Genomic DNA, 19533 nt, shown 5'->3' with positions numbered 1-19533 from the left:
ATTTTGGAGTCCCAAAAAATAAAGTCTGACACTGTTTCCACTGTTTCCCTATCTATTTGCCATGAAGTGATGGGACTGGATGCCATGATCTTAGTTTTCTGAATGTTGAGCTTTAAGCCAACTTTTTTACTCTCCTCTTTCACTTTCATCAAGAAGCTCTTTAGTTCTTTTTCACTTTCTGCCATAAGGGTGGTGTCATCTGCATGTCTGAGGTTCTTGATATTTCTCCCGGCAATCTTGATTCCAGCTTGTGCTTCTTCCAGCCCAGTGTTTCTCATGATATACTCTGCATAGAAGTTAAATAAGCAGGGTGACTTGATGTACTCCTTTTCCTATTTGGAACCAGTCTGTTGTTCCATGTCCAGTTCTAACTGTTGCTTCTGGACCTGCATACAGGTTTCTCAAGAGGCAGATCAGGTGGTCTGGTATTCCCATCTCTTTCAGAATTTTCCACAGTTGATTGTGATCCACACAGTCAAAGGCTTTGGCATAGTCAGTAAAGCAGAAATAGATGTTTTTCTGGAACTCATTTGCTTTTTCCATGATCCAGCAGATGTTGGCAATTTGATCTCTGATTCCTCTGCCTTTTCTAAAACCACCTTGACCATCTGGAAGTTCATGGTTCACGTATTGCTGAAGCCTGGCTTGGAGAATTTTGAGCATTACTTTACTAGCGTGTGAAATGAGTGTAATTGTGCGGTAGTTTGAGCATTCTTTGGCATTGCCTTTCTTTGGGATTGGAATGAAAACTGACCTTTTCCGGTCCTATGGCCACTGCTGAGTTTTCCAAATTTGCTGGCATATTGAGTGCAGCACTTTCACAGCATCATCTTTTAGGATTTGAAACAGCTCAACTGGAATTCCATCACCTCCACTAGCTTTCCATTGCTGCTCTGCAGATAGGTTCGTCACTACTGTCTTTCTAGATTCCATATATGTGTATGAGTATACGAGAATTGTTTTTCTGACTTACTTTACCTGTGTAATAGATTCTAGGTTCATCTACCTCATTAGAATTGACTCAAATGTGTTCCTTTTTATGGCTGAGTAAATATTCCATTGTATATGTACCATTGTATATGTACCATAGCTTCTTTGTCCATTCATCTGTCAATGGACATCTAAGTTGCTCCCATGTCCTAGCTATTGTAAATAGAGCTGCAGTGAATGTTAGGGTGCATGTGTTGTTTAAATTTTTTTTCCTCAGGGTATATGCCTAGTAGTGGGATTGCTGGGTCATATGGTGGCTTTATTCCTAGTTTTTTAAGGAATCTCCATACCACCTCCTATAGTGGCTGTATCAATTTGCATTCCCACCAACAGTGCCAGAGGGTTCCCTTTTATCCACACCCTCTCCAGCATTTATTGTTTGTAGATTTTTTTCACAGTGGCCATAGAATAGCTAATTTTATGTGTGGAAGAAATGATTAGATTCTGGCCCATCTTTTTCTTGCCTTTCTTGAATAACACCGTGGCATCTGGTATATAAATGCCAGGGGATGAGGGATTTAACAGCTACTATTTGTTGAACACCAAATATGTTTCCAAATATTTTATCTGTATTATTTTACAACCAGAACTGTGAGGTGAGTATTATCATCTTCAGTTTTCAGAGAGTTGAAATAACTTGCTTAAGATTACACAGCTAGTTAAGCATGGAGTTAGGGCTTGTACTCATGCTCATCTTGCCCTCTGCTTAAATAATACATGTTCTTTTACAATGTCGTCCTTCATCTTATAGATTTAAAGCTTTGTTGTACCAGTTAATTCTTTATCTCTTTTCTCTCATCTAGAGAAGTGAGCTATGGTGCCATTAAACCCTCAAGCTATAGGATTAATATTGCCAATGTACATTTTGTTACTGAAGACAGTGTTGGTCATGTGTAATAATCATTTCTCTTTTGGGTTTTTGAATAATTTGCTTGGACAATGGCTGTAGTTTCTGTACCACATTTCCAGATTGTTCTGTGTCCCTGAGAAACAATCTCTGTTCTGCTCCTCTGTCCACTTTAGTTTTTGCCTGAGAGTGACCCCTTCACCTGTTGTTGTTTTTCACTCATATAGTTCAAGGTAAATATGTGTACTTATGTACACTCTTGGCCTTGAGTTTTCTGTTAACCTAGCTTTTCCTCTTCTCCCTTTCTGATAAGTCTTCAAATCTATTTAGACTTTTTTCTTACACTGCCCAAGTAGCATAGTTAGCTACTGAGGTCTTAAAAGGACCTTGTTCTAAGGCAGTTTGACAGTTTGAAACCACATGTAGTGTTTTCTGTATCCAGGTCAGAAAATAGGGCATTAGCTGTCTGTCAGTGTGTTCCAATTATTGATGGATAAGTTGAAACTTCAGGAATGTGAAGACTGAAAAAAGGTTGAGAATAATGGAGTTTGAGAAGTCAAAGATTATTAGTAATCTTTCTGGAAGGTCACTTTGAAAAATAAAACCTTTTTTTCTGATTATAAAATTTATAATCTGATATCTGAAAGTGATTATTAACTGATGTTAATAAGCACGGGCTGCTCACTGTGGTGGCTTCTCTTGTTGCAGAGCACAGGCAGGCTTCAGCACTTGCAGCAAACTTGGTAGTTGCGGCTCGAGGGTTCTAGCGCATGCTCTGTAGTTGTGGTACACAAGCTTAGTTGCAGTGCGCCACATGGTATCTTCCTGGACCCGTGTCCTCTGCATTGGCAGGTGGATTCTTAGCTACTGAGCCACCAGGGAAGTTCAGAAAGGAGTTTTATTCAAGCCAAGCTGAGGATCATAGCTTAGGAGACAGCCTCTCATAAAGTTCTGAAGGGCTAGTCTGAAGAAGCATGGTTTTCAGCAGTTTTATATGTCAGAACAAAGAGCATCAAACGTGACAGGGGTTCATTCCTTCAGGGTTTCAAATAAAACATTCATGAGCATACACACAGTGAGTCAACATGGCCTTGACACCTGTGAAGGGAACTTGATCATTGAAGGAGTACCAGCATTGAGGTTTTAGGGCAGAGAGGCATTTATCTTTGTCTTCAAAACAAACATTCTTTGCTCCTGGACAGTGTATCCTTTTCTTTCATTGTTAAAACAAATTTAACATGATGTATGTTTAAGGGGCCACAAAACTGGCTATTCTAGTTAGCATAAAGCTTAAGTTAAATAATGTATGAGCCAGGATGACTTCCCCATATCTCAATATGTAAAAGTTTCTTCCATCACTTCTAAGTAGGAAAGCAGGCCAAGAACTTGGGATTTAATATCAAAGTTCTGTGTTCTTTCAGCTATCTGCTCTGCTTTCCAAGAGAACATCATTTAGTACTTTGCCCATGTCAATGTATTTACTGATTTGTAGATTATGGTATTTACAAATTGTGTGTTTCTGTTTGTGTGTATGTACATGCATGCCCATTAATAATACAGTTCTTCCTACTTCTGATTGCACTTTTGGGGACTTTTTTTTTCTTCTAGTTTTCAAAGATAGTTCCCAGAAAGACCTACTGAATTTCACTGGTACTATTCCTGTGATATATCAGGGTAAGTATGGAAGTTGAGAAAATGTGGGAATTTTGTAAAAGAGCAATTTAATTAGAACTTGTATTCGTTTAGTTCCATAACATTCTCAAAGTACTTGTTAAAGAACATTTTAAAAAGCTGGTTGATTTTTAATTAAGTAATTGTTTATTTTTAATTAATTAATTTTTTTTGGCCACACCACGTGGCTTGTGGGATCTTCATTCACCTGCTGCTGCTGCTGCTGCTAGGTCGCTTCAGTCGTGTCTGACTCTGTGCGACCCCATAGATGGCAGCCCACCAGGCTCCCCCGTCCATGGGATTCTCCAGGCAAGAACACTGGAGTGGGTTGACCAGGAATCAAATCCTGGCCCCCAGCAGTGGAAGCTTGGCGTCCTAACCACTGGACTGGCAGGGAATTCCCTCACTTAAAATGTAAATGATCTATACTGAATCCTACTGGATATAGCAGAATGCTGTCCCAGAGAAGGAAGGCCTAGGTGTTAATATCAACAAATTCAGTTCAGTTCAGTGGATATTTATTTATTGAATGTCAGCTGTCTGCCCACTACCCTGCTAGGTTTTGAGGTACACAAGTGATCCAGACAGACATAAGCCTGTGCTTGTGGAGTTTACTCTGCTTTCCATAGCAAACTGCAGGGGTTCCACCTTTTTTTCCCATTGCATGTTTTGCTCCCCTTCCTTTCCCTCTGTATGATGTAGCATTATCCCTGTGCTGTAGGTGAAACTGAATCCTGGTCACGTGGTTTATCTGAGCCCACATAGCTGGTTATCAGACTGGAACTTAGAACTCCAACAGGAAATTTTTAAAACACAGAGCCCATTAAAACTCAAAAAAAGCAACATATTTTCAGATGACCAGACAGGTTAAAATAGTTAAGTATTGCCCCAAAAAGAAACAAAAAATCACTAACTAAACACTAAATCACTATTAATTCATAGTTCTTAGCAACCCCTGGTGATGTCAAGGGTAGTTGCATATCGACAGAGGAACTTACGGATTTAAATGAATCATTGCTTGTTAAATCATGTAGGGAGGTAAAAGAGGCCATAAAAGTTATCTTAAAATGTCAATTGTTGGCCCTCTGCATCTTCCTGGAGCTGTAGAGTCATTGATTCTGATGCTAGTAGTAATTCCAAGGTAGTAATGCAATACGTTTTCATTTTGTAGTATACCCTTTTTTTCCCTTTTGCTTTTGACTAGAGTTATATCAACTCCTTGTGATGCACACTAGTTATTTCTAAGCTGATAGGAGGAGGTCAGAGTCTATTATCTTTCTCGTCTGTAAGGTGGGCCAATGGTAGAGCTTAACTCTAGAATTTTGAGGATTAAATGGCTGCCCTTAAGTAAAGCTCTTGGCTTTTACAGTTGCTGGCACGTAGTAAGTGCCCAGTTAAATGTTGCCTGTTTATTTCTTTGCCTTTGTTGCTCTCTTCTGGTTACTAATTTTGTTAATGTAATAGTACATACTGGGCTTCCCTGGTAGCTCAGTGGTCAAGAATCCACCTGCCAGTGCAGGAGACGTGGGTTTGATGCCTCATCAGGGAAGATCCCACATGCTGAGGACAGCTAAGCCCGTGCCCTACAACTGTTGAGCCTGTGCCGTAGAGCCTGGGAACTACTGAGCCCATGTGCCACAACTGTTGAAGACCAAGCGCCTTAGAGCCCGTGCTCTAGGAGAAGCCACCTCAGTGAGAAGCCCGTGCACTGCAACCGCTCACAGCAATTGGAGAAAAGCTGTGCAGCAAGCCAAAAGTAAATAAATAAAAAATTTAAAAACAGAGGCCAAGTCTTATCAAAATAAAATATAATTTTAAAAAATATACGTTCATGCTAAAAAAATTCAAACAGTTGAGAAAAGATGAGGTTAAGCTTATATCTAACCTCCCATTACCCAATCCTAATCTGCAGGTGAATCTTCTCTTGATATTTCCTAATATATACCTGCAGAAATTTTTTGGATTATTTCTTATCCCTCCAGATTGTGTCAAGGTGGTGATACACTTTTTCTTCATTCACCCATTCTTTAGAGATGTGTATCACACCCATCTGAACTTTTTATACAGCTAGCTCAAATTATTTTCTTATGATATAATTACTTTAAATCCAAGGACTTTACCAGGAGTTCTGAATCTTGGGTAATGAATTACTGAAAGTAAATGGGCAGGCGAGGAGGCAGGGCATTTGCTGACAAAAAGGAATGAAAAAGAAGGAAGAAGGGCAGAGAGAATACCAGTAGTGAAATCTTACAAGTTCAGTTCAGTCACTAAGACATGTCCGGCTCTGCGACCCCATGGACTGCAGCACGCCAGGCCTCCCTGTCCATCACCAACTCCCAGAGTTTACTCAAACTCATGTTCATTGAGTCGGTGATGCCATCCAGCCATCTCATCCCCTGTCGTCGGCTTCTCCTCCTGCCTTCAATCTTTCCCAGCATCAGGATCTTTTCAGATGAGTCAGCTCTTCGCATCAGGTGGCCAAAGTATTGGAGGTTCAGCTTCAGCATCAGTCCTTCCAGTGAATATTCAGGACTGATTTCTTTTAGGATGGACTGGTTGGATCTCCTTGCAGACCAAGGGACTCTCAAGAATCTTATCCAACACCACAGTTCAAAAGCATCAATTCTTCAGTGCTCAGCTTTCTTTATAGTACAACTCTCACATCCATACATGACTACTGGAAAAACCATAACTTTGACTAGACGGACCTTTGTTGGCAAAGTAATGTCTTTGCTTTTTAATATGCTGTCTAGGTTGGTCATAACTTTTCTTCCAAGGAGCAAGTGTCTTTTAATTTCGTGGCTGCAGTCACCATCTGCAGTGATTTTGGAGCCCCAAATAATAAAGTCTGTCACTGTTTCCCCATCTATTTGGCATGAAGTGACGGGACCAGATGCCATGGGAATCAGGCTCACACGTGCTTTGTCATGAGTGTGATATTAAAATGCATAAATGCAGCTGGGGAGGGGCATTGATGGAGACAGCAGAACCTTGATCAACCAGGAAGATAACTTCAGTAGACATTAGTTTCCTTTTCTTTAAAGGGTAGTGATTAACATTAGAAAATGGCTCCATTGAGATTGGGACTACCGCTCCAAAACAAAAAAATTGCATGGCCTAAAGAGTGGCTTTTAAGTGTTTGATTGTGACCCACAATAAGAAATACTTGCATATGCGTAGTTATATATGTATATAACTGAAATTCCATACTACTTGCCATTGTATTTTTCTGTTTGATTCCATTTAAAAATTTTATTGTTTGCAGTCCACTAAATTAATTTCATGAGCTATTGATTGTGACCAGCATTAAATGCTGGTCATTATATACTGGTCTAGAGTATATAATGTTAGAGTGAATTCTGGAGGAATGTGACGATGTGTCTCAGTATTTGTTAGTCATTTTTTGGTGCTGTGATCACATGACTTTATAGTCATAAAATTAAGTTTGGACCAACAGCTATGTCTGTTCCCATACTGTAAGTACTTAGATACTGTGTATGGTGTCTGGTGTAACCAGACTTACTGTGGGGACTATTTTGCAGTATATAGAAATATTGAATCATTGTGTTGTATACCCAAATAAAAACAAAAATTTTAAATACTTCAATAAAGTTAGAAGAGGAATATGGTTCTGACAACTGCTGATATAAAATAATAAAAATCATCCCAGGACATTTCTATTATGTACTGCCTTTCAGTCCTTTAGAATTACATGGGAAGCTTTTAAAAAATGTTGTCCAGACCTGGTCCCATTGAATCATAAACTTGGGGGGCAAGGACTGGGTATTGGTATATTTCAGAGTTCCTAAAGAGTTTCTAATACACAGGCAGAGCTAAGTATCATTGTGCTTAGGGGAGAAGGAAGCAAGATGAAAAAAATATAGGATTTCCTTAGTGAGAAAAGATTTCTTCAGTAGAGGAGAAAACTTTTTATTTATACCTTGCTTATTTCCAAAATGGGTTTGAAGATAATTTTTAAAATTGCCGAACCATCATGGTACTTACTGTGCTTTCCAGGTGGCTTGGTGGTAAAGAATCCTCCTGCCAATGCAGGAATTGCGGATTTAATCTCTGGGTTGGGAGGATCTCCTGCAGAAGGAAATGGTAACCCACTTCAGTATCCTTACCTGGGATCCCATGGACGGAAAAGCCTGGTGGACTGTAGTCCATGTGGTTGCAGAGTCAGGCATGACTTAGCAACTGAGCACAACATGGTACTTACCATGTCATGTACTATTCTAAGCATTTTATGTACCTTAACTGATTTTATCCTTACAATAGTCCTATGAAGTGGGAGCTTTTATTACTCTTTTTTGTAGAGGAAGGAATTGAGGCACAGAGAAGTTAAGTAACTTGCCTAAAATCCTATAGCTAGTAACTTGTGGAACTAGGATTTGAACCTGTGTATTCTTGCTCCTGAGCAGCCATGTTTGAAATACACTGAAAACATATGCAGTAAGGCTATGAAAGCAGGAGCGAATATCGGGAGATCCAATGGAAGGGTTAAGGTGATTGATCAGATTTCTGGTTTAAGGTTAGTTTTTGCACCTGGCTTTAGCTTTGGGCTTCCTCTAAACCAAAGCAATCAGAGATTTTGGCCCTCACACCTGACGCGAAGAACTGACTCACTAGAAAAGACGCTGATACTGGCAGAGATTGAAGACCGGAGGAGAAGGGAACGACAGAGGATGAGATGGTTGGATGGCATCACTGACTCGATGGACATGAGTTTGAGTAAGCTCCAGGAGTTGGGGATGGACAGGGAGGCCTGGCATCCTGCAGTCCATGGTGTTGCAAAGAGTCGGACACAACTGAGCGACTGAACTGAACTGAAATGAGGCATGATGTACATGGTTATATAGCACGTTACATGGTACATGTACATGGAAGAGCTTTCACTTGGGTCCCTATCTCAGTGCACCAAAATTTAAGATCCACTGAATGAGGTGACTGTTAAGGTTATTTTCAGCTCTGAGTTCTGTGTATCTAACCCAGCTTGTATATTATGGTATCTTTAATTAATGAGCACCTTGAGGGCTAGTCTCAAATTCATCTTTCATTCATTCATTATTTATATAAGAAACTTCTACTGAGCATCTGATATGTTAGGCACTGTAGTAGGGAACATGGAAATGAATAATATATAATCGCCTCTAGACATCTATAGTGTTAAAGGGGAAACAGACTTGTAGACAAATAAGTTGGGTGGAGCAAAGAATGTTACATAGAGAAAAAGTTGTATCCCATACTTCTAGTACAGTAGGTCCTATAAATATTTACTGAATTGAATTGAATAAGCTGGCCATTGTCTTGATTAATTTTCCTCAAATGTTATGCTGGTGCTGTAATGGAAACATATTTCCAATATGAATGTGGATGAATATAGGGAAATAGGCCTCAGTTTACATTAACCCTTTACCTATACATTTGACTAGACTTGTATCTTAAAATGCCACTTAGCTATACCGTAAATATAACGTGTGCTTTTCATTATTGTTTGAAGATGTGTTTGTTTTGTCTCAAATAGGTAATACGTATAACATACCTATTCGTTTGTGGATTTTGGATTCTCACCCTTTTGCTCCCCCCATTTGCTTCTTAAAACCAACTGCAAATATGGGAATCTTAGTTGGAAAGCATGTGGATGCTCAAGGCAGAATATACCTGCCCTATCTCCAAAACTGGAGCCATGTAAGATCATTTTGGATTTTCTTTTGAAAATTTTTATTTTTCTGAATGTTTATCTTTGATACTGATGGTACAAATAAGTTACTGAATTTTCTTTCAATGATATTCTTCTTATGGTCTTTAAAACATAATTTGAAATTGAACTTCCCAGAGGTCACCCAAGTCCCAGAACCCTGGTGACAGCAGCCTGCTTGAATCTGCTCTCTCCAGGCCTGGGAGCCGACCATTGTTTGCTCCCTGTCTTTTTACACTTGTTTGCTGTTTGATACAGCAAATGAAGAGCTACTAGCAAAATATTGAGGCATTATTTCCTAGTTCCTCCCCAGTAAAGATTCTTGTGTAATAGGTGTGTTTATTTGTAGCTTTGCCTGTTTTTAACCTTTATGTAAATTTAATCATATTGTATATGATCTTCTGTTACATGCCTTGTTTTAACTGAGTGTTAAGCTTTAAAAATTCACCCTGATGATGCATGAAACTAGTTTATATAGTTTATAAGCCCTCACAAGAACTTCGCTGGTGGTCCAGTGGATAAGACTCCAAGCTTCCATTGCAGGGAGCAGAGTTTCAGGGCACTAATCCTGTGTGCCATGGGACACCGCCAAATAAATTGATAAATGTAAAAATATAAAAAAATATGGCCCAGGTTTAAAACACAAAACAAAAAGAAACCCTCAGATTATGCATTCTGTATATTTCATCTATCATTATATTGCACATTTTTCCATATTAGACAGTATTTTCAAAACACATGGTTTTTAAATGGTTGCTGGATGATCCAGCATTAGGATATTGCATGATATATTTGTAAATTACTTTGTTAGAAATTTAATGATGAACATCCTTAAATATAAATATTTGTAAATATAAATATTTGTAAATATAAAATGTTTGTACATCTCATAAATCTTTAATAATTTTCTAATGATAAATCTCTAGGAATGGAATTATTGGATCAAAGTTTTAAAATGTTCTGAAGGCTATTCTCATATTTTCCCAAATTGGCTTCCAAGAAGTAGACAGAGTCTTGTGATTCTGCCATTAATAGAAATCAGTGAAGGAGGGTATCTGGTTTATAGCACCCTAAAAGAAGGTATTATCTTTAAAACAAAACAAGCTTTGGCTTATCCCTATGGTTCATTTATTATTTTTATTAATTATGGATATAGAATATGCTCTGATTTTTATAAGTAAAACTTTTATGAAAAGAATTTATAATATATTTGTATATACTGGGAAAGTTGTAGGACAGGGATGTCCGAGAGGAGTGAGGTTAAAGTGTTAAAGTGAGGTTAAAGTGGGTGGTGTTAGAATTATCATTTCTTATTTTATATATGTACTGTAAAAGGATATGCAACTGTGGATGCATTTCACTTGGTTTTATGGTTTTCTATATTTTTCACATAAAGAAAACTTCTAAAGAGAAGAGAAAAAAAGAAAGGAAAAGATGCACACCAAATTGTCAGTAGTGGAGTTTAGATGGGGAGTTTACTTGATGAACTTGTAGATTATTTGCATTGCTTGGTGATTTAAATAATAAAATTACCAGTTAAATGTGATGAGTTCAGTTCAGTTCAGTCGCTCAGTTGTGTCTGCCTCTTTGCGACCCCATGGACTGCAGCATGCCAGGCTTCCCTATCACCAACTCCTGGAGCTTGCTCAAACTCATGTCCATCGAGTTGGTGATGCCATCCAAATCATCTTATCCTCTATCTACCCCTTCTCCTCCTGCCTTCAGTCTTTCCCAGCATTAGGGTTTTTTCCGATCAGTCAGTTCTTTACATCAGATGGCCAAGGTATTGGAGTTTCAGCTTCAACATCAGTCCTTCCAATGAATATTCAGGATTGATTTCCTTTAGGATGGACTTGGATCTCCTTGCAGTCCAAGGGACTCTCATGAGTCTTCTCCAATACCACAGTTCAAAAACATCAATTCTTGGCACTCAGCTTCCTTTATGGTCCAACTCTCAACATCCATACATGACTCCTGGAAAAACCATAGCCTTGACTAGATGGACCTTTGTTGGCAAAGTAATGTCTCTGGTTTTTAATATGCTGTCTAGGTTGGTTATAGCTTTTCTTCCAAGCAGCAAGCGTCTTTTAATTTCTTGGCTTCAGTCACCATCTAGAGTGATTTTGGAGCCCCCCAAAATAAAGTCTCTCACTGTTTCCATTGTTTCCTCATCTATTTGCCATGAAGTGATGGGACTGGATGGCGTGATCTCGGTTTTCTGAATGTTGAGTTTTAGGCCAGCATTTTCACTCTCCTCTTTTACATTCATCAAGAGGCTCTTTAGTTCTTCACTGTCTGCCATAAGGGTGGTGTCATCTGCATATCTGAGGTTATTGATATTTCTCCCAGTAATCTTGGTTCCAGATTGTGCTTCATCCAGCCTGGCATATCTCATGATGTACTCTGCATATAAGTTAAATAAGCAGGGTGACAATATACTGCCTTAATTTGGAACCAGTCTGTTTTTCCATGTCCAGTTCTAACTTGCTTCTTGACCTGCATTCGGACTTCTCTGGAGGTAGGTAAGGTGGTCTGGTATTCCCATCTCTTTCAGAATTTTTCAGTTTGTTTTGATCCACACAATCAAAGGCTTTGGCATAGTCAGTAAAGCAGAAGTAGATGTTTTCCCAGAACTCTCTTGCTTTTTCAATGATCCAATGGATGTTGGCAACCTGATCCCTGGTTCCTCTGCCTTTTCTAAATCTAGCCTGAACGTCTGGAAGTTCTCATTTTATGTACTGTTGAAGCCTGGCTTGGAGAATTTTGAACATTACTTTACTAGCGTGTGAGATGAGTGCAGTTTTGTGGTAGTTTGAGCATTCTCTGGCATTGCCTTTCTTTGGAATTGGAATGAAAACTGACCTTTTCCAGTCCTGTGGCCACTGCTGAGTTTTCCAAATTTGCTGGCATATTGAGTGCAGTACTTTCACAGCATCATCTTTCAGGATTTGAAATAGCTCAACTGGCATTGCATCACCTCCACTAGCTTTGTTCATAGTGATGCTTCCTAAGGCCCCCTTGACTTTGCATTCCAGGTTGGCTGGCTGGCTCTAGGTGAGTGATCACACCATCGTGGTATTGTGGGTCATGAAGATCTTTTTTGTACAGTTCTGTGTGTTCTTGCCACTTCTTCTTAATATCTTCTGCTTCTGTTAGGTCTATACCATTTCTGTCCTTTATTGTTCCCATCTTTGCATGAAATATTCTCATTATCTTTGATTTTCTTGAAGAGATAGTCTTTTTTATCTCTAGTCTTTCCCATTCTATTGTTTTCCTTTATTTCTTTGCATTGATTGCTGAGGAAAGCTTTCTTATCTCTCCTTGCTATTCTTTGGAACTCAGCATTCAGATGCTTATATCTTTTCTTTTCTTCTTTGCCTTTCACTTCTCTTCTTTTCTCAGCTATTTGTAAGGCCTCCTCAGAGAACCATTTTGCCTTTTTGCGTTTCTTTTTCTTGTGGATGGTCTTGATGACCGCCTCCTGTGCAGTGTTACGAACCTCCATCCATAGTTCTTCAGGCACTCTGTCTATCAGATCTAATCCCGTGAATCTATTTGTCACTTCCACTGTATAATCATAAGGGATTTGATTTAGGTCATATCTGAATGGTCTAGTGGTTTTCCCTAGGGCATGATAAAAATTTGTTAGTTGGGAGGACAAAATTGATGCCTTTAACCTTAATGCTTAGTTTTTTGGTTACTTGAGAAATAGAAATCTTATCCTGTATTTATTTATCATGTATATTTCTTCATTTTTGAATTGTCTATCTCCATCCATTTTTACTCTCTGTTAAACAAAAAACTATTTTTTTTTTTTTTTTTACATCTGTGCTGTGTCCTGTTGTGTGAACTTATCTTCCCTATTTCCTCTTTGTGGTTTACTTTGGCATCTCTTTTCATAGTTTGTTTAATAAATACTCAGAGGTAGTCCCAAAATCTAGTCAAGGTTGTGCTTGCTTGCAGACAGTATTGATTTCACTTCCTGAACCTCTTTGTTATAAGCCAAAACTAGTCTTAAAAGAAGATACGTTATTTAAATGGCCCTACTTAGAAGAATTACATTTAGGGGGAGTGGAGGGATAAATTAGGGGTTTGGGATGAACAGATACACACTACTATATATAAAATATGTAGAGACTTCCCAAGTGGTCCAGTGGTTGAGACTCTGCACTTCCAAAGCAGGGTACGTGGGTCAGCGAATGAAGATCCCACATGTAGCGCCGTGTGGCCAAAAAATAAAAATACATGAATAAAATAGATTAAAAAGATCTACGGGATAGCACAGAGAACTATATTCAATATCCTTTTAAAAATGTTTATTTATTTATTCATTTTTGGCTGTGCTGGGTCTTCGTTAATACAGTGGCTGCTGTCTAGCTGCAGGCCACGAGCTTGTCCTTGTGGCGTCTTCTCCTGGTGCGCAGCACAGGCTTGAGAGCGCATGGACTTCAGGAGTTGTGTTGTGTGGTCAGCAGTTGCAGCCCCCAGGCCCTAGAGCGCAGGCTCAGTAGTTGTGACACATGTGCTCAGTTGCTCCATGGCATGCGGCGCGGTCTTAACGGATCAGGGATGGAACCTGTGTCTCCTGCATTGGCCGGCAGATTCTTTACCACTGAGCCACCAGGAGGGCCCTATATTTCACTATCTTGTAGTAAGCTATAATGAAAGGAATCTGGAAGAGACTGGATAGATAGATATACTTATGTCTATAATCTGTGTGTCTATATATCTATATCTGATTCACTCTGCTGTATACCTGAAACCAACACCACACTGTAAATCAGCTATATTTCACTTCAAAAAGTATGAGTTATGATTTAAAAAGTACTGCAGTAAGTCCCACATGCAGTTGAAATTGTATAGTATTACTATGATTATATAGTGTTTTGGAGCTAGAAGGACTCTGGAGGTCACTTAGGCTAAGGATTGCAGACATTTTCCCCAAGAGAGTCAGTGTGCAGCATTAGGCCTACAGAATTTTGTTTGAACAACAAAGAGGTTTTGTTTTGCATTGTTTTGTTATGTTCTTAATATGAATTTGAGTGACTGTACATGTACTCTTTCCAATTTGCCACAATGACCATCTCCCCAAATTTTCTTACACTTGACAACTTCACATATTATATAGTGAAACTCAGATTGAAGAATTAAGCAATTTTTAAAATGAGCAAACCATTTTAAGTATTCCTTATAATAATAATAAACATATATTTTACACTCACAACATAATTTGCATACATTAGCTCGTTTGTTTCTCATATTTGTTGGAATTTATTATTCACATTTATTGCTAATAATACTGAAGCTCAGAGAGGTTAAGTGCATTTCATTAAGGTTGTTTTACCAGTTCAAATAAGCAGTAATGGATTAGATAAATATTTTATGAGCATTAATTTTTTTATTTGATAGTGGCTGTATAGGACAGTGTTTTGTTTTTTCTTTCAGGAAATATATGCTAAAGTATTTGGGGTGAAAGGGTATCATATCTTCAGTTTATTCTCAGTTGGTTCAGAAAATAGAGGAAAAGGCACTGAGAAAGTACATGTGATAAAATGTTAAAATTTGAGCAATCTGAGTGAAGAACATATGAAAATTCTTTGTACTATTGTTTTTGCCAGCTTTTCTGTAAATCTGCAGTTGTTTAAAAATAAAAAAAAATTTTTAAAGGCAGTTAGACAAGACTATTCCCACATAAAGATACTCTGCTAGTAAACACATTTCTGCTGTTGTTGCACTTTTTGGAGATGTATTTTTAGTACTTCTCCCTGTATTTTTTAATTAAAAGAATTAAGTTTTTCAGTTAAAAATACCATGTAATTTTTGTATGGGTTTGTATGGGTTTTCAAAAAATGAGAGCATTATGCAGTATTTTGGCTAACTCTAACAGTGTATAGATTAATAAGGTAGTATTCCTTAGCAAAATTTCTGCATAACTTTTCCCTTTGTGTATTCTGTAGCCTAAATCTATCATTGTTGGATTAATTAAAGAAATGATTGCCAAATTTCAAGAGGAACTTCCCCTGTATTCTCTGTCATCATCTGACGAGGCACGGCAGATAGACTTGCTAGCCTATATTGCAAAAATCACTGAAGGTTTGTATTTTTGTTAATAATAGCTTATGAGTTTAGTTTCTCACGAATATCCTTTATTCTTTGCTACTTGAGTTCTATAAATATGCTTGTGTATATACATAATTGTGTTGGATCAAAAATTCCTATATATTTATCATAGGATATTACCATATAGTTCCAATGAATATGGTTTCTTAAAATGTAAAAGATTACTTTTATCCTGACAGATAAGATAATTTGTTTTGTTGAATACCATTTGATATGTATTAATGATCCCAAACCTCTTTCATTATATTTGTATGTAGCTTTTTGCCTCTATTGGACTAGAGAATCTGTGATTCTCATTGTTTTTCATTGAGGACAAAGGAAAATAACCATTCTTGCAACAATTTAGTAAGTTTTAAACATTTTTTTCATTGTAGACTAGAGCAGTAAGAGTCACAATGTTTTTCAAAATTATGGAAATCCTATTTTTTTAAAGCTTAGAAAGACATTTTCTTTTTAAAGTGGTAGCCTCTACTGCTAAGTCACTTCAGTCGTGTCTGACTCCGTGCGACCCCATAGACGGCAGCCCACCAGGGGAGCCTCTAATAAAATATTTAATATGAGATTTCTGTCTTCCTTGCATTTCATTTGTTCAAAAGTATTTTTGAATGCCTATATGGAGTGCCTAGTACCATCTTTTCTGTTATTAAATAACTTTTCAAGTTATTAAAGTTTGTTTTTTTTTAATGCTAAAAAGACTTTTGATATTATTTTTAAATTATGATAATCTGCTTTTCTTTTTAGGTGTCTCAGACATAAATTCAAAGAACTGGGCAAATCGTGAGAATAAAACAGTCAATAAAATTACTGTGGTTGGAGGTGGAGAACTGGGAATTGCCTGCACATTAGCAATTTCAGCCAAAGTATGTAAGCATAGTGGTTATAAATACACGTCATACTGCTACACTTTTAGGCAGTTTCTGTTTTAACACACAAGAAATAATGACTTCATTTTGTCATGTGGGAAAACCTCATTTTGCCTTAAAATATATTTAGTAAGTTGACAAAAAAATGGCTGAAAGCTCTCATTAGTAATGTTGTTTCATAATTAGTAGTTAGACATGGACTAGGCTTGGAAAACCTGGTTTGAACAATGGGCTCATCACTAATCCAAGGGAACCTCAGGTTGACACTCATCAGACTTAGTCACAAATTCTTTTGTGTTTTCTGAGTCATGCTGCTTTAATTAAACTCTCATTTAATATAATACTTAATTTAGCTCTTTCTAAAGTTAACATTTTTTTAAATTGCCTTTTCTTGTGTAATTACTCCACTTTCTTTTAGGATCATAGTTCCTGATTTGATATTTTACAGTGGTCTGAGATTTGTCTATTTTTTCATCAGTCCTTTTTTACTGGATCTTTTCTATATAAATTATTTTTAGAAAGGCTTAAATCTCCCTCCACGGAAGTTGAAAAGACCCTCCCCAGCCCAGTGTCCCCAGTGTTGTGGTAGTAGCGTGTCTGTGTCATTTGAGCAATGTAGCCCCAGATAGACTGGCTCTCCCTTGATATATTTGTTTGGTAGCTGGTATTTGAGTTTCTGTTCTATTAAAATTTGATTGGTTGACATGTAAATTCGTCTCTTTCTATTTAAGATTCACTTAAGTCTTGGAGGTAGGTTCTACTTAAGCAAAGAGTGAAATTGTATCCAGGGAGCTAGAAGATTTTAAAAGCTGACTGTTCAGGATAATATATGTTAACTTGTGGCACATTGTAGTTTCATTTCCTCCATCCTCTTGTCTGAATGCACTCTTCTTCTTAATTGGAATTTGAAATGTTTGCAGATCTTTTGTTACTAAATAGAGTATTTCTATAAACATTGCCTTAGAAGTTGCTTATTTTCTTGTCTGAATTTTCTTTTAGGTGTACAGAATCTCAGAAGTAGTACTATGAGTCAGAGGGCATGAGTAGTTTCTGTGGCACTTACTATATATTGCTAGATTGCTCTTCAGACAGGCAGAAGTAATTTATGCTGCTAATAATGTACACGTCAACCTCATTTTGGCATCCCCAACAGTACTGAGTTTTATCGATTTTACTTGCTTTCGGTAAGTGCAGTAAGTGGGCTTCTCTTGTACATCAGCTGATAAAGAATCCTCCTGCAGTGCAGGAGACCCTGGTTTGATTCCTGGGTCAGGAAGATCCCCTGGAGAAGGGATAGGCTACCCTATTCTTGGGCTTACCTGGTGGCTCAGATGGTAAAGAATCCATCTGCAATGCGAGAGACCTGGGTCCGATCCCTGGGTTGGGAAGATCCCCTGGAGGAGGGCATGGCAACCCACTCCAGTATTCTTGCCTGGAGAATCCCCATGGACAGAGGAGCCTGGTGGCCTGCAATCCATGGGATTGCAAAGAATTGGACACGACTGAGCTACTCAGCGCAGCACAGCACAGCACAGCACAAGAAGGCCCCTTAACAGTTAGAAGTCTCACTATCAGTATTTGTCTGTGAACTGTCTAGATAGAAAGTTTTTTTGTTTTTCCTTTTAAACATTAGTATTCTGAGGAATTCCCTGGCATTCCAGTGGTTAAGACTCTGCACTTCCAATGCAGAGGTATGAGTTTGATCCTTGGTTGGGGAACAAAGACCCACATGCCCATGCGACCCAAAAAAAGCAAAACAAAAGGAAAAAAAGTTACTAATATTTTGATATGAGGTACAGTATTCAAATAGTGCAACAATATTCAACTAGTACAGTAGTAGTCATAATAATGGCAGTAGTTATAATGATGGTTACAGGAATAACTAACCTTTGCTAAATGTTTGCTAGGTACCAGGCACTCATCTAAACACTTGATTCATTTTTACAACAACCTTATGGCTTCAGCTCAGTTCGGTTCAGTTCAGTCGCTTAGTCGTGTCCGACTCTTTGCGACCCCATGAATCACAGCACGCCAGACCTCCCTGTCCATCACCACTCCCGGAGTTCGCTCAAACTCACATCCATCAAGTCGGTGATGCCATCCAGCCATTTCATCCTCTGTCGTCCCCTTCTCCTCTTGCCCCCAATCCCTCCCAGCGTCAGAGTCTTTTCCAATGAGTCAACTCTTCACATGAGGTGGCCAAAGTACTGGAATTTCAGCTTTAGCATCATTCCTTCCAAAGAAATCCCAGGGCTGATCTCCTTCAGAATGGACTGGTTGGATCTCCTTGCAGTCCAAGGGACTCTCAAGAGTCTTCTCCAACACCACACTTCAAAAGCATCAATTCTTCGGCACTCAGCCTTCTTCACAGTCCAACTCTCACATCCATACATGACCACTGGAAAAACCATAGCCTTGACTAGACAGACCTTTGTTGGCAAAGTAATGTCTCTGCTTTTGAATATGCTATCTAGGTTGGTCATAACTTTTCTTCCAAGGAGTAAGCGTCTTTTAATTTCATGGCTCCAGTCACCATCTGCAGTGATTTTGGAGCCCCCCCAAAATAAAGTCTGACACTGTTTCCACTGTTTCCCCATCTATTTCCCATGAAGTGATGGGACCAGATGCCATGATCTTCGTTTTCTGAATGTTGAGCTTTAAGCCAACTTTTTCACTCTCCTCTTTCACTTTCATCAAGAGGCTTTTTTTTCCTCTTCCCTTTCTGCCATAAGGGTGGTGTCATCTGCATATCTGAGGTTCTTGATATTTCTCCCAGCAATCTTGATTCCAGCTGTGCTTCTTCCAGCCCAGCATTTCTCATGATATACTCTGCATATAAGTTAAATAAGCAGGGTGACAATATACAGCCTTGACGTACTCCTTTTCCTATTTGGAACCAGTCTGTTGTTCCATGTCCAGTTCTAACTGTTGCTTCCTGACCTGCATATAGGTTTCTCAAGAGGCAGGTCAGGTGGTCTGGTATTCCCATCTCTTTCAGAAGTTTCCACAGTTGATTGTGATCCACACAGTCAAAGGCTTTGGCATAGTCAATAAACCAGAAATGGATGTTTTTCTGGAACTCTCTTGCTTTTTCCATGATCCAGTGGTTGTTGGCAATTTGATCTCTGGTTCCTCTCCCTTTTCTAAAACCAGCTTGAACATCAGGGAGTTCACGCTTCACATATTGCTGAAGCCTGGCTTGGAGGATTTTGAGCATTACTTTACTAGCATGTGAGATGAGTGCAATTGGGCGGTAGTTTGAGCATTCTTTGGCATTGCCTTTCTTTGGGATTGGAATGAAAACTGACCTTTTCCAGTCCTGTGGCCACTGCTGAGTTTTC

General features: G+C 38.5%; 1 protein-coding gene across 3 annotated transcripts in view; it reads left to right on the top strand.

Moving 5' to 3' along the window:
* UEVLD (UEV and lactate/malate dehyrogenase domains) overlaps window positions 1–19533 on the top strand; it is a 58107-nt gene that overhangs the window by 11349 nt on the left and 27225 nt on the right. For 2 of the 3 annotated variants that reach the window (XM_068976575.1, XM_068976574.1), the window contains exons 3-6: window positions 3446–3511; window positions 9036–9199; window positions 15167–15302; window positions 16071–16189. In XM_068976575.1, coding sequence (XP_068832676.1) covers window positions 3446–3511; window positions 9036–9199; window positions 15167–15302; window positions 16071–16189 — 485 coding nt within the window. The remainder of the gene's footprint in view (window positions 1–3445; window positions 3512–9035; window positions 9200–15166; window positions 15303–16070; window positions 16190–19533) is intronic. The other variant, XM_068976576.1, reaches the window with a different exon arrangement.

This window comes from Capricornis sumatraensis, chromosome 8 (assembly GCF_032405125.1).
Source record: "Capricornis sumatraensis isolate serow.1 chromosome 8, serow.2, whole genome shotgun sequence".
NCBI lineage: Eukaryota > Metazoa > Chordata > Mammalia > Artiodactyla > Bovidae > Capricornis > Capricornis sumatraensis.
This window is presented reverse-complemented; position numbering and strand designations above follow the sequence as displayed.